At 45.1% G+C, this 15277-nt stretch overlaps 1 protein-coding gene across 3 annotated transcripts in view; it reads left to right on the forward strand.

Annotated features, from left to right (window-relative positions):
* NUTF2 (nuclear transport factor 2) overlaps positions 1-15277 on the forward strand; it is a 57474-nt gene that overhangs the window by 34019 nt on the left and 8178 nt on the right. For all 3 annotated transcript variants that reach the window (XM_030581682.1, XM_030581681.1, XM_030581683.1), the window contains exons 3-4: positions 6377-6448; positions 12202-12300. In XM_030581682.1, the coding sequence (XP_030437542.1) occupies positions 6377-6448; positions 12202-12300 (171 nt within the window). The remainder of the gene's footprint in view (positions 1-6376; positions 6449-12201; positions 12301-15277) is intronic.

Here is a 15277-nt window from a genome sequence, read left to right on the forward strand (position 1 = left end):
ACCATAACCACTCCTCAGCCAAAGCGTTAGCGGGGTGGAGAAAACTACTGAAGTAACAAAGACAGCGAGACTAGGACGTGTACATTCTGCTCCCCCTTCAAGTGTGCATTGGTGGAAGCCCCTTCATCCAGCAAGAGGACCCAGGTTGCAACTTCCTTCTGCAAGCAGGCCAGAGTGGCTATTTCAGAGCAGGCCCAATGGAGGTGGCACTGGTAGGATTTTGAGGGCACCACTTCCTCCATGATCAGTGCCTGCCCCATGCCCTTCACAATGCAGGCATCAGCTCCTGCGTCCTCTGTATAGCAGCACCACAGAAGGTGCATCTATTTTATCCAGAGGATGTGCGAGAGTTCAGCAGTCTGTCCCAGCTACCATTGCTTCTTGCTGTGCTCCTCTGGCCTCTACTTCAGCTACCAAATCCACTATCTGCAGGGACCCCCTACCAAAACTTCTCCTGTAGTGACCCAGAATGGGTAAGTCAGCCTTCTATATATGTTCACAAGGGACCCTTAGGCAGAGCTTTTTCAGCAGTTACATCTTCCTTATAGATCCCTACAGGACATGGGCCCTTAATAGCCAAACATTTACACTTGGTCCTTTTTCCACAAGCAAGGACAGCCAGAATCTTCAGTAGCCAATAGTTTGTCTTCCTGAGATCTCCTGAACTGGGCTCAGCACTTAGAGGATTGCTCAACCGCTCCTCCACCAGCTCTGCACAGCCAGGGCATGCACTGCTATGACAAGCCCTTCTCACGTGTCCTCTGACAAGAGAAGAATCAAGCCCAAATACCTGTTTCTCAGTGTCACCGAAATATTGGGTTTGCTTAGCTGAGAGCCAATTAACAGCCTGACAGGGATAAGGAAAAATGCTTTATTCTGCAGAAAAAGGAGAGCCTGTACCTTGGTACAAAAGACTCTGTCTTACACAAATTTTACAAACCTTTTATACACATTCAGACAAAGACCCTTGCGTGTTAATACTTGATTGGTAAGTGTAAAATTTCATGTTCCCTTTATCTGGGTAGTACTGACTGGTTTGGAGCAGGATCTTCGTGCTTTGAGGCAGAGGAGAAGAGAGAGTACAAAAATTTAGGCTACTGTGTTCATGAGCAGTACTCACCCCCACCCTACTGGCCGCTTGTAATCTATTAAGGGGGGTTAGCCAGCTTTTACATCAGGAAATACCCAGAGCCCTCAGACCATGCCAAAAAAGCCAGACTCATTCCTTTCTCCAGAAATGAAGCAAAGACCAGAAAGGCATCTGAGTCAGTCTGTCCTGTGACCACTTAAAGCAACAGGTGTTTAAAAGAAGTAGACTGAACCAAAATGAAGAAGATGGTATTCTGAATCATCTGAGCTCTATGCTGACTCTCAAAGGGCATCAGGAATCTGTGGCTAGAAATGGATTTCATTTTGCTTCTAGTCTGCTTGAGGTCTGGTTCATACACAGCAGAGCCACTCGGCTCATTTTGTGTGTCTGTGTGTTTGTACAGAAGTTCAGTGAAGAATTTTTTTTTAATGTGTGTGCTATAGACTTTAAGGCCAGAAGGGACCATCATGATCATCTAATCTGACCTCCTGCACATTGCAGGCCACAGAACCTCGCCCACCCACTCCTATAATAGACCCATAACCTCTGCTTGAGTTACTGATGTCCTCAGATTATGATTTATGGACTTCAAGTTACAGAGAATCCACTATTTACACTAGTTTAAACCTGAAAGTGACCCATGACCCATGCTGCAGAGAAAGGTGAAAAAACTCCAGGCTCTCTGCTGATCTGACCCAAAGGAAAATTCCTTCCTGACTCTAAATATGGCAATCAGTTAGACCCTGAGCATTTGGACAAGACCCAGCAGCCAGACACTTGGGGAAAAATTCTCTGTAGTAACTCAAAAGCTCTTCACATCTAGTGTCCCATCACCAGCCATTGGAGATATTTGGTGCGAACAGTCACAGATCGGCTACATGCCGTTGTAGGCAGGTTTATCATACCATCCCCTCCATAAACTTATCAAGCTCAGTCTTGAAGCCAGTTAGGTTTTTTGCCTCCACTGTTCCCCTTGGAAGGCTGTTCCAGAACTTCACTCCTCTGCTTATTAGAAACTTTTGTCTAATTTCAAGCCTAAACTATAGTAACTTGATGGAGGCAGGGTACGATGGATGTACAGGTGATCCTTTGAAGCACTTAACAGGTGATCACTTTATCACCCGGACAGCTGGGTGGCTAGTGTGGTGTTGACCATATTTTGAAAGAACAATAAAAAAAAATAGGCTTGTTTGAGCATAAGCCCTCTGGGGCCAGTGTGAGCTGCTTGGTCCTGACTGAATTAGTCCAAAGTGGCAGCTCAACAAGGTACAGGGCATGTTTGAAGTACCAATGGATATTGCCGATCTTAGTTATATGAAAGCAGTTTGTTATAGTGATTATGACACTGAAGGGAAAGGACAAGTGTTTCACTAACTTATTTATGAACCACTAGAATAAACAGCTTGGGAGCAACAAGGTGGTGTAGTGTACTGTGCAGAGTACAGCAGGTTAGATAAAATCATTATCTTCAAAAAAAAAATACATCTTTTTAATTTACCTTTACTTAAGTTACTTTCTTATTTTAGTCTTAAACAACTGAAGTGGCTATTCTGTACTAGTTTCTGTAGAATTTGACTTTACACCGAGTTTTCTGTTAGGTTTCACACTTAATGTTCATCGGCACCGAAAAAGACCACCCCCAAGCCATCTTTCTCATCTTTTGTTTTGAGAATACCATAAACTAGAACACAAAACTGACAAGGTAATAGCTGGTGCTGTGCTTGTAAGCAGTCCCATCTTCGGATGTACTGAACAGTCACAAGTCAGAAAGGTTGAAATGCTGCTCCACCAGGGCTTGCAGTGACTGGATGTCTCCTGCATGAAGTGTTTGAAGAGAAGACTGAGGTTTTAGAAATGGAGAATGTCAGTGTCCAAACAGAATCGTAGAAATGTGATGCTGAAAGGGACATTGAGAGAATGTCAAGTCCAGCTCCCTGCACTGAGGCAGGACCATGTTCTCTGTATGTATAAATATCTCCTGTCTGTGTATTCCATTCTGTGCATCTGAAGAAGTGGGCTGTAGCTCACGAAAGCTCATGCTGAAATAGATTTGTTAGTCTCTAAGGTGCCGCAACTACTCCTGTTCTTTTTGCGGATACAGACTAACACGGCTGCCACTCTGAAACAAGTAAACATAGACCATCTCTGACAGGTGTTTGTCCAACCTGTTCTTAAAAACCTCCAGGGATGGGGATTCCAAAACCTTCCTTGGAAGTCTATTCCGTAGCTCAACCTTTTGGGTAGAATTTTTTTCCTCGTATCTAACCTAAATTCAGGGAAGATGGAGAACAATTGATCAGTCCTCTTTATAACAGCTCTTAACATAGGTGAAGACTGTTATCAGGTCCTCCCTCAATCTTCTTTTTTCAAGACTAAACAGGCCCCGTTTTTTTAACCTCTCCTCATAGGTCAGGTGATCTTATCATTTTTGTTGCTCTCCTCTGGACTCTGTCCAGTTTATCCACATCTTTCCTAAAGCATGGTACTCAGAATTGGACACACTATTCCAGTTAAGGCCCCACCAGTGCTGAGTAGAGCAGGGCAATTACCTCCCATGTCTTACATATGACATTTCTAGTAAGACACCCCAGAATATTAGCCTTTTTTGCAGTTGCATCACATGGTTGACTATATTCAGTTTGTTCTCCACTATCATCCCCAGATCCTTTTCAGATGGAGTCGTAGAATGTTTATAAGGAACTGATTATGAATTATGATTATAGATGAAGCGCAAGTTGTTTACTTGTATGACAAGCATTGATATCTCAGCTCATTCACATTCACCTGAGTATCTGACTTTAGCTGCTAGTGATAGTCAAAAGGTCTGCATGGATACAAATGCCATCTGACTAGTCTTACGACAGCCAATATGCTAAGATGAGGAAATCTCTGCCAATAACATGGTTGATCTGCACATATGCTAAATTTACTGTCAAAAGACTTTTTGAAGGAAAGAATATCAGATCATACTGACTGAGCACTTTGTTTGTCATGCCTCCTGAAGTAAGGTGGAGTTCTTCTTCAAAGGCCAGTTAATGAAAATCTGCTAACAGTATAGACAGGATGTTGACTCTTTGCCAGAAGGTGACAAATACTGGTGTGAAGAGGGGTGCTGAGGCATTGCTTTAGATGTGGATGTCCATAGCAGTATCCCTCAGTTCTGTAGAGGAATTCATGTTCAGTTGCTGAAACTGTTGAAGTCCTGAAGATTAAATAAATTTACTGACTACAATTGTGGTGCATGTTCTGAAAGCATTAATGCCATGTCACTTCGTAAAATATGATTGATACCTGCATGTGCCAGTTTCCACTCACAGCAGGGCAATTAGCACTTAATGGGTTTCTGCTGACAGTATCTGCTGTAGCAGGCTACTGTTGTCTTTATTTCAGAAAGTTACTTTCTCCAGTGAAATACTGAAAAATGTAACAGCTGTTCAGAGATGGAAATCTCGAGTAAAGAACCTGGCTGAAAACAAAGAAAGACGACATTGAAAGAAGAGTTGCAACTGTTAACAGCTCCAGTTTCTTCTTCTGATGTTGAATTATCTGTTTTCATCACTCAGCTTAGTGCAATCAGATATTTGCTGGAGAACAGATAGGTCTTCAAAGCTGACTTTCCTTATTGAGCATTTAAATTCTGAAAGCCTTAAAAGCACCTTCATCAGTTTGAATAATGGGACTCTCAGGTAACTAAATTATGATTTTGGATCCTGGATTGTAATTTTGTTTAAAATGTTGCATTATGAAATTAATAATGATAAAAGTAAGTGTGTGTGTGTGTGTGTGTGTTCACAGAAAGCTTTCACAAATTTGAACTTTGTTTTGAAGTGCTAAATAATTTTTCTGTGTTAAAATTGCAAGCTTTTTGTAGATACACTGATATTGTACCATTATGGATTTATAAGAAGTTTTGAATAAATATAGTTTTAATGTCCCAGTTTCTTGTGGTCTTCAGATAAGAAATCCTACCATTAATGACACTGAAAACTGCTTTGATTATAAACATAAAAATTGCAATAGTGCAAATTTTCCAATTAGGTTTTGGCTTCGTAAAGCTCAGTTAAATCAAGATTGATTGATTTTATTAAAGGAAGATCATGTGGTTTTTAATGCTCATGCGTTAAAGAATCCAGTTTATTGGGCTATGCCTACACTACTATTTATGTTGGTACAACTTATGTCACCCGGTTGTGAATAAGCCACCCTTGGAGCTATGTAATTACACTGACCTAAGTGCTGGTGTGGACAGTGCCATGTCAGAGGAAGAGCTTCTGCTGCCGACATAGCTATCGTCGCTCATTGGAGGTCGATTAATTAAGTCGATGGAAGAGCTCTCTCCTGTTGGCTAAGAGTGACTACACTAGAGAGCTTACAGGAGCTCAGCTGTGCCACTGTAAGCTCCTAGTGTAGCCATCGCCTTGGTCTGACAGGAGATAGTTTTGGGGGATGCAGTCAGAACCAACATCTAGTGGCCGTTTGTTCTGGTGCTCATAGTAAGCAGCTTTAGTGGACAACAGATAGGGCAGACTTCTTGTCTCTTACAGCCTAGAAGGGCTCAGAAATGGAAGCTGTCTGAATCACTTGAAAGCCAGACTGGATGAAGTTTTAGAATGGTTCTCTAGAAAGCTTTCTGCCTTTTCCTGAAATGAACTGGGGGCCCTGAAAGACTTATCTATTTCTAATCTCTAAATTTCTGTAAGTAATTGTACCAGATTTGTTGGCGAGCATGAAGAATTTATGCTATCTGTTCCGGGTGTGTCTGATGTGCTTTACTTCTCTTCCTGTCCTCCTTTAGTTTCCAGAAAAAAACACCACCTGCTCTGACACAACTGAAGCAGCTTTTTTGACTGATATATTCTGATTATGAAGTGTCATCATTACCCAATCCCACAGACCACCAGGAAAAACCAATTACTACTTGTATTGCTTCGTCTGCATTTGTTTTTTCCCCTCTCCCTTTAGGTAACTAATTTCCTTACCTTGTACCCTTGGCAGCCAGTAGTGACTCCTACCTTTATTAACAGTACTGGCAATCCATCGAGCTAGCTACAGGAGGCAGTGCAAGTGTGTAATTGACATAACATAATTCATTGCTCCGTAGAGAACCATGCAAACAGTTACATGCCTCACTTTTCCTAGGGAAGCTGAGTGTAGCCAGTTTGAGCTCTGATAAATCTGTGTGCATGCACAGCATTGGTAAGTCTGCCCTTGCTGGCGTTATTGAAGAGAATTAGTTTATTTACTTTCCCAAGCAGGCTGTGACCAAATTTGTTTTGCTTGTTTCAGATTGATGCATCATGCCTTACCTGGGAAGGGCAGCAATGCCAGGGCAAAACAGCTATAGTTGAAAAACTCTCCGTAAGTCCATGCAATGTTTTTTTCTAAACAAAATGTTTTGGGAAACCGCTCTAAAGATCTAAGTTGTTTTGCTTCTCATAGGGAAGGTAACATTTTCAAAAAGTGTCTAAATCACGTGCAGAAGTGACTGAGAACCTAAACTTTGAAAATGGGTCTTAGGCTCCTGAGTCACTTAGGAACTTTAGAACATGTTCCCTAGCACTCTGTGTAGGGAAACCTTTCCACTTCTGAGCTTTTGCGTAAGTCAGGTTCAAATTTCTCTTCTGTCACAGGATTCCCTCTCAATGGGCTGTATGGGGTATTCACCTCACTGAATGTATTCTTTCCTTGGCTCTTCCTCTGATGCAAGTTATTAGAAAACACACTGTGCAGTCCACTAGTTGAGACTCACAGCATTGACATATTCGCTTCTTGGGCTGGCTGGGACATTATTAATGGGACAAGATTCTGCTAGTTCTGTTGCTTACTCAGAGGTGATGACTCTGTGTTCAAATATTGCTTTTATGGGACTTGGATTTCCAGTGTCCTTTGCAGCACACAACTCTAGAGACACTCTGCTGTCCCTTGGAGACACCGCTGGCTTCTAGTGAATCAAGCGCCTGCAGGGATGCAGAATCAATGCTAAACATCCATGTTTGGCATGAAAGTACATGCTGCTGCTAATACATAACATGTAATTCTCTTGTCAAGTGAAAACCAAGTTCCCTAGTACATCTCTAAAGTCTGCAGACAATCTCCCAGTTTTGTCAGTTTCTGGAGTTCATTTACTCCAGAAAATTGAGCTTTGAAATCCTAAAAATCCCAATTTTTTAATACAGAGAGTGGGCTGTTAATTCTCCCCATAATCTCTTAACTTCTGTTTTGCAAGGTGGCTCATGCAGTTAATTTAGCACGTACAAGGCCTACAAGTGCCCAAACTCCTGTTCCTCTAGAGATTGTGCTGCACAGTCCTGCTATTGTGGGACTCTTTACTCTACAACTCTCCAGAAGACTCTGCAGCCTGATCCTCTAGAAAGGAAGACATTTCTTCAAGAAATAGTCTTTGGTTGTTAACCTCCTACAATGGAGTTGGAAGCACATATGAAGGATATTTGTACTTGAATGTACAGGAAATAGAGATGGGGAAGGCAGCCCAGTTTCAAGCTTTAGGAGTTCCTGGATTAAAAATCCCTTCTCCCCAAGAGCTTATCTGAACAGGACCTAGCATGTGTCTGCATCCATGAGAATCCAGGCTTCGTAGGGTGATTCTGTTCTGAGCAGCGGAAGCTTGAGGAGGTTTTCCGATGTCTGGGATTTGAGTGGGGGTTTTTTGTTTTATTGCTGTGGGTTGCTCTAGAAAAGCTGGTCTCTTGAAAAACAAGGTGAACTTCAGCAGCTATCAGAGCTGACAATTCCACCTCCAGCCCAAATTTCTCACCTTAGATGGCTTTGCTGTATGATAGCTCAACAGACCCTGGTAGACCCGCAGCAGTGCTTTCATAGACATGCCACTTTTCAAAGGGTGTATAAGGGAGTGGACTCACCCCTGCGGCGCCTCCTTCTTGTTGTCTTGGGAATTGGCTCACCAGTCGGAGTGCCCTCTCCAGGCCAGGTGTCCTGCCTGTCATTGGCCCTTGTGTCCCTCCCGGAGCCCTTGTCTTGGGTGCTGCCCCCTTGGCAGTACCCCACTCTCTCTGAGTCTCCCCACCCAGGGGAACCCCTATCCTTACGTTGCCTCAGTCGTGGCTACTGCCAGTCACCGTCTAGCCCCCGTGCCTTGGGGAGGACTGCAGTCTACCAGCCAATCATCACAGGCAACAAGGGGTTTGGGCTGGCTTCCTTTACCCACCCTTAGGTTGCCCCTCTGCAAGCCCAGTACCTCTGTGGGCCTAGGACCAGGCCCTGCAGCCTGGGCAGTTGCTGGCCTGGGGCTTCCCAGCCCCGCCTCATTCTAGGTCCCCAAGTGAGTTCCCCAGCATCCAGGCCTGTGTCTCTCTCCAGTCAGAGTGAGACTGCTGAGCTTCCAGCTGCCCTGGCAGCCTTATAAGGCCCAGTTGCTCAGTTTGGGGCGTGGCCCCAGCTGCAGCCACTTCCCCCAGTCAGCCAGGGTTTTGCTCCCTTCCACAGCCCCAGCCCTCTGCAGGGCTTTTCCAACCCCTTCAGGGCTGGAGCAGGTGTTCAGCCTGCTACAGGTGGCTCTAGAGTTCTCTCTTGGATTCATGTTAAATTGAATGTGGCCATGCTGATGAGTGTTGTTCAAACACTAAATTTCAATTTGGGAAGTATTCATGTCAGTTCTAGCCTATACTGTTTGAACTCTACAATTCAAAACAAAACTGCCTCTGTTTACCTGGTGTTCCCTTGTCCCCGACTGGAAAGGAAAGGCAGGATGGCTCCCCAGATAGGAGCGGGAAGACCAATCTAGGAGGCATCCCCAGGCAAGCTAAAAAATTTAGGACAGACAAGTGACTGTGATCATCAGACACTCAGACAACTGGCATTTAAAACCTGGGCCCGTTGACTAACCTTTCTTGCGTATGAAAATGTAGAGAGACTACCTGCCTCAGGATTCTTCTGAGCATCATTGCAGGGGAGTTTCTCTGCCTGATTCAGTGAGGGAGAGGGGGAAGTTGGGCTCTGACTTCTCAAGGCAGAGCTCAGGGAATCAGAGGCTCAGTGATTTAACCTCTCCTCCCGCCCCCCTCAACACACCATTTAGCAGGTGAGTTACGGAAAGTGGTGCTGATCTGAGATTTCAACAGCTGTGAGCACAGATCCTTCCTTGGCTGATTCCCCTGGACCCAGCCTAAAACAATATAGGCAGTGTCCACCAAAAATCACTGGGGTGTGTCCCTCAAGAGTTTAACTCCACATATCCTGGTGTGCCACCATTCCAGTTCTGGGAATTAAAGTTCCCTTTATGAGAAGGCTAGCAGTATGGGGAAAAACACAAGTGGGGGAGACTCTCAGGAAATTTTGAGTTAAGTGGGCATGTCCCACACAGAAGTGAAAAGCTTGTTTGTGCAGGAGATGGAGCTTTCTTTAGGGCCAGTGCAAGAATGTGAAACAAACTCCCAGAGGAGCTAAGCATACAGTTCTCTCCCACTGCTGGAAGGCACTCAGACACTCTGGTGATGAGGGCAGGATAAGATTCTATATAGAGTAGAAACATATCCCCAAACAGCCTTAACTCTGTCCCATGCAGAGATGTCTCTAGGACCTGGGAACAGACCAGTACCCTATTTCTCCCTGCCACTTTCTCTTTGCCCTGCTCAGCTCCCAGTCAGCCCTGCTATTCATACAGGCCAGCAGCCTCTCACTGTACTTCAGGGAGCACTTGCTGCTGGTTGGCAGAGTCTGAGGGATATGCCAGATACTGTGATCTCCCTGGAAGGACTCACTAGGGAAGGGGATGGTTAATACTGTGTCTGTGTTCTATGCAAAGTGTCACCGTAATTCCTTATCCTGGTTTTCCAGCATTTTGAGTTTTGGGAATTAAACTCCTGTGTTCTGAAAGGGCCTGAGGAGTGCAGGATAGTGCTGAGCACCTTAACTCTATGCTCAGTTTTTTTTGTGAATGCTGCTGTTAGCCCTGCAGAGCCAGCACAGCTGAGAGGGACCTGATCTGTATTTCTTGTGCATCAACTGAATTGTTTACTTAGTTCCAATCCGTTACACTTGTGCAAATCCACTAAAGGCAGCAGGGTAGCACAGGTGTCATTAGGACCTAACGTGGTCTGCAAAACCTTTATTATTAATTGTGCCTCTTTTATCTGTAGCTCCTAGAGGTGCCTCCCAGGATCAGGGCCCCAGTGGTAGATGCACAGTGAGAGACAGTGCCTGCTACAAATAGTTTGCAGTTTAAATAAAAACAGGATGGGAGAAGAGTAGTAGTGTTATCCCCATTTTACAGCTCAGGACTGAAGGCTGTATCTTCATTGCAAAAAAGGAGTGTTGGGTTTTTTTACACGGAGATGGCTAACTCTAAACAAGACCGTGACGCCATAGCCCCAGGCACAGAGATTAAGGGACTTGCCCAGGTGTCACAGGAAGTCTGGCGGAGCTAAGAACTGAATGAAGATCTCCTGAATCCTTGTCTATTGCTGTAACTCACAGAATAATCTTATATGATTCTTCTCTTGCATTTCTGAAGGAAGTTTTTTTGGATTTAAAATCTTTATTCTTGTAAGTGAAAAGCACATAACCACACGTAGGATCGCTTGTGCTAAAAAGACAGCAATGCATATAAGGGGAGCAGCAACCAAAATAAACTCAGATGGCATCTTACAGTGAAACCCCTTCAGTCCACCTCCTGCAAATTTTCTTAGCAGCCACTAGGTCTGTGGCCAGCTGAGGAGCTATGGGGCATTGCAAAGCAAGCAGGGTTCTGCTAAAATCTCAGTGATACATTTCCCCAGGCTGAATCAGAAAGTGAGGCTCAGAGGAGAATGGGCAAGGGGATTTGAATGAATGTCCTGCCTAACTTAGCCATGGCACTTGATGTCAGGCAGCCACATTATCACCAACATGGCAAACATCTGCTCCCTAGAGTGTCTGCCACGCGTTGGGTGCACAGATTCACTGCCACCAACATGGGCATTCACTGGCCTGCTACTAAATGCTGCTTTTTGTTGTGCCCTCAGAGATGTTCTGTGTATGATGCTGAACTTAATAAACCTGCTGCATTAGCTATAGACAGACTATTCCCTTCTGCAGACCAACAATATAATTGTCATGCCCAACTTTTCTCTTAAATCCAGTGCTCATCAGCTGTTCACATGTGAGGTGCTTACTGAACCAGACTATATTAAAAGAAAGCACCAGTTCCCAAAGTATAAGGGAAGCATTTCCTCCCATGTAGAAACCAAGACGCTCTCCCTACAGGTACATTTGACTAAACTTGACATTTCTGAGCCCTCTGCTGGCAGCCACTATACTGATGAGAAAGTAAAAGTTTGTGGTCTTTACTGGCAGGGCTGTGGGTCTTGTATCTCAAATTGCATGCCACCTGCCTCAGCGATATTAGCGCAGCTTTTGTTTCAAATGCAGCTCTGACGAGCATGAAAGTTCATATTGAACAGAGCTTCACTTCATTTATAACGTGAACATAAGGCGTTGTCTAGTTAGATTAAGAAAAAAGGGGAGGGCTTTTTAAGCACCGCTTAGCAGCTGGTGGAGACAGGGTTCAGTGCCTTTAAAAATGGGTTAGCTGATTGTGGTCAACCTCGCTGAATTTAGCTTGCTGTCATATCCATGTGTCTGAAATAACTCAGGAGGACAGATAAGAGGAGTGAAGATGCTAGAACATAGAGTACAGAAAGGAAAGAAAGGGAGAAGAGAATGAGAACTCTGAGATGAGAACCTACAATAACATAATCATAAGGGCCTCTCTGGTGAAGATTTCTTGCAGCATTTCACAGGGCTGGAAGGAACAAGTCCAACTTGTCACGCCAGAGGGAAGGCATTTTTCATTAAAAGGGTAGCTGCTAAATCTGACTTGCGCTTTGAGATGGGGCTTATGGAGTATTTGTTTATCTGTAAAATTAATTTTGTTCTTTAGTAGAAAGTCTTCAGCTGAGCACCTGTGTTTTTCTGCTGACCACCTGCATCTTTCTGTGGCACTGAGAATGTAAACTTGTGTCTATTTTCAAACTAGTTCAGCTTCTTATGCCACGGCACTTAACTGATTTCCTACATGAAATGTGTATTGTATAATATATTCTAAGGAGGGGAACACTTCCTATCTGCTCACCCTTTTCTTTTCCTTCTCGTAGAGCCTTCCTTTTCAAAAAATACAGCACAGCATCACATCACAAGACCACCAACCCACGCCTGATAGCTGTATACTCAGTATGGTTGTGGGACAACTTAAGGTAAACTCTCCTTTCCATTACAGGGAAACAAACAGTAATGTCCTAAAGTTTTCTTCAGGATGTTTGTAAAACAGCTTGTGTACCTTGGAGGCACCTGTTAATGCCTACACTAGGGTGTCATGCTTCTGGTGTAGAACATTTCCAAGAGAGACTGCTTGCCATGCTAGATTAAAAGCCCTTATTGCACCTCAGCAGTGTCACATGAAGCATTGCTTCTTTGGTTTGGCCTTTTAGATGTACTGCTGTTCTCATTCACACTGAGGTCATGGGTGCAGTAAAGGTCTTAACTCAGTGGTTCTCAACCTAGTTACCATTATGGACCATGTGTACGGCCCACGATATGTTATGTGGGCCACATCCAATACCGAGGGTTGAGAACCACTGTCTTAATGGATACAGTTTCTGTTTAATGGCAGCTTGGGTCATAATTCTTCAGGAAGGTGTAAATTTGGTTACCTTGTTCATACAGTTTAGCAGTGCAGACTGTAATGCTCCATCTGCCCTCTGGTACAGCTGGTCCATGGAAGTGCAAGTACAGTCCAGTAGTCCTTCATATTAGTTGACAGTCCTTGGAATGGAGCCTGGCTATTCCATTTCTGTGCAGGCAGCTGGGTTAAGGTTAGTCAGCCGCAGTATGGGAAGAAGAGGGCTGACTGATATGGCACTTTGGTCAAACCCCCAGGGATTGCATCTGAGTTACTGCAATCCTGTTCTGCCTCTTTCTGGCCAAAATTGATTCAGGAATGGTAATATCGTCTGAGTGAGCCCATGCCATCTAGCATTGAAGAGGTCCCTTCTTTTGAAGCTACTCCAGATCTAAGTTCCCTCTAAGCTGCATGGCCACGCAGCAGGCTGTAAAGGGCCGTGCAGCAGGGGCCTGGAGAGGAGAAAGGTAGGGTGTGGGCGGGGACTGGGGAGGGGAGCAAGTTGGGGAGTGCAGGGCTGCCACAGGCCTCTCCCCTGGCTCCAGGAGCTTGCTCGCTCACTGTTGCTGGAGGGGAGAGGGGGGTCCCTCCCTTGGAGCTTTGTGCGCTGCCGGAGGGGAAAGGGCTGCAGGGATTCCCCTCGTGCCACACACCCCCCATTAATTTTGTTATGTGCACCGATATGGAGGTGATTTGTCACACATCACCTCCATATTGGTGCACGTAACAAAACTCATTCCGCACGTGAGTGGGAAAAATTAGAGGGAATGCTACTCCAAATTATTTTTACCTATATGGCTTCAGTTTGCCCTGAACACACAATGTATACATTGTCACCTTTGCTGTGCTGGTGAATTAAATCAACCTCATTTTGGTCCTCCACCTCTCTGGGGGAACAGCTGTGCTTCCAAAGGCCTGAAGAGCATAGATTGAGAGGATTTGCTGCCTTGTCCTTGAGGCCACAAAGTTCCTTAAAGAAACTAGCCAAAGCCAGGACTTGCGCTTTACTGGAAATCTTAAATTTGCATTAACACTCAGTGAGGTGTGCCAGAAGCATGTTGGGTCCTGTGAGAGTGCATGCTGCCACAACAGGATCCCCAGCCCATCCAGTTTCTGGCTAGCATGCTCCAGTTTCCTTCATGGAATACTGTCAACGTTTACTCCTTCAGATGGCTCTCAAAACAGCGTGTTCTTGTCATCAAACCTCCAGCAGAATCTGGGATGGACTAAAGAGTCAGTCTGGATCAGAATTATTTAAATCCCCTGGAGCCCCAAAATGAGCTGATCTGCCCTACCTGCTCTCGTTGGGTAGTGGGGAAGAGCAGCTCTTGGCCTCACACTTCCTGCTTCTGGACATTATTGAAACCTAAAACTACAGGTCTTCCTCTTTTAGTGAAGACCAAGAATTACCCTATAATTGGAGCCCAGATAGTAAATGGTAGCAACAACTACCTTGTACCATCACAAATTACCCCTTTGGGTTTCAGTCTATGTCCCCTGTCTGTCCTGTTCCCATCATGCCCTCTTCTCCCTCCCCACAAGCTGTGGCTCATCAGTGAAAATTCTCATTGATTATTTTCAAGGGTGTGCTTTTCAGTGCATTCTCCAGGTAGCCTAGGCCTTTGCTTCTGCAGCTGCCCAGGCAGTCCTGTTCAGAACTGCTTCCCTCTCATGTGGGGCTGGGAGACAAACATGGAGTTGACCTCAGTAGTTCATCTCCCTGGCTCCCAAGCCTTGGCTGCTGCACTGTTCTAGAGGCAGCCCAGCTGGCCAACCTATACTTCTGGGTCCCTAGCTGCAAGCTGGACTCCAGCTCTGGTCCACTAGCCTCTGTAGCTTGGTTCCATGGAACAGTGCTGTGAACATGCAGTATAAACAATTAACTTAACCCCAGTGAGGAAAACTGTAGAGCGAGATGTCAGGCACCTGGCTGCAGCAAATAACTATTCCATGGCAAAAATGCTGAATTCCATGTCTCTCTTTTTGGGTGGGGAGATGGTGGTGAAGCGTGATACTAAATTTGACAATCTCAGAATCTTAACATGGGGCCCTGGTTGAGGTGACTGGGGGCCGTTCATATCTGAGGCACTTTCAGGTTCTCTGCCATCTCGGGCAGATGAATCTGCAGTAGTTACACCATTCATGTTTTCAAGTTTATCTTCATCACCATAAAGTAGTGGTCCCCAACCCCCCAGACAACAAGCCATGGAAGATCGTGGCGGCGGATGAGCATCCGCCGAAATTCCGCCAACAAGTAGCATCATCCGGAAGTGTCGCTGCCGAAATGCCGCCGTTTTTCGGTGGTATTTCAGCGGCAACACCTCTGGATGATGCTACTTGTTGGCGGCATTTTGGCGGATGCTCGTCTGCCGGCCAGTACGTGGATGCACTTAGACGCACCAGCGGGCGCCATGATGCCTGCGGGCACCGCGTTGGGGACCCCTGCCATAAAGGGTAGGATTTTTTTAAAAGTGGATCACAGTTCAGCAGCAAGGCATGTATTTGCAGGTAAATCCTGTGGCTGTGGGGTCCTGCCTTTAATCTCCTTAAGG

This window comes from Gopherus evgoodei, chromosome 12, assembly GCF_007399415.2.
Source record: "Gopherus evgoodei ecotype Sinaloan lineage chromosome 12, rGopEvg1_v1.p, whole genome shotgun sequence".
NCBI lineage: Eukaryota > Metazoa > Chordata > Testudines > Testudinidae > Gopherus > Gopherus evgoodei.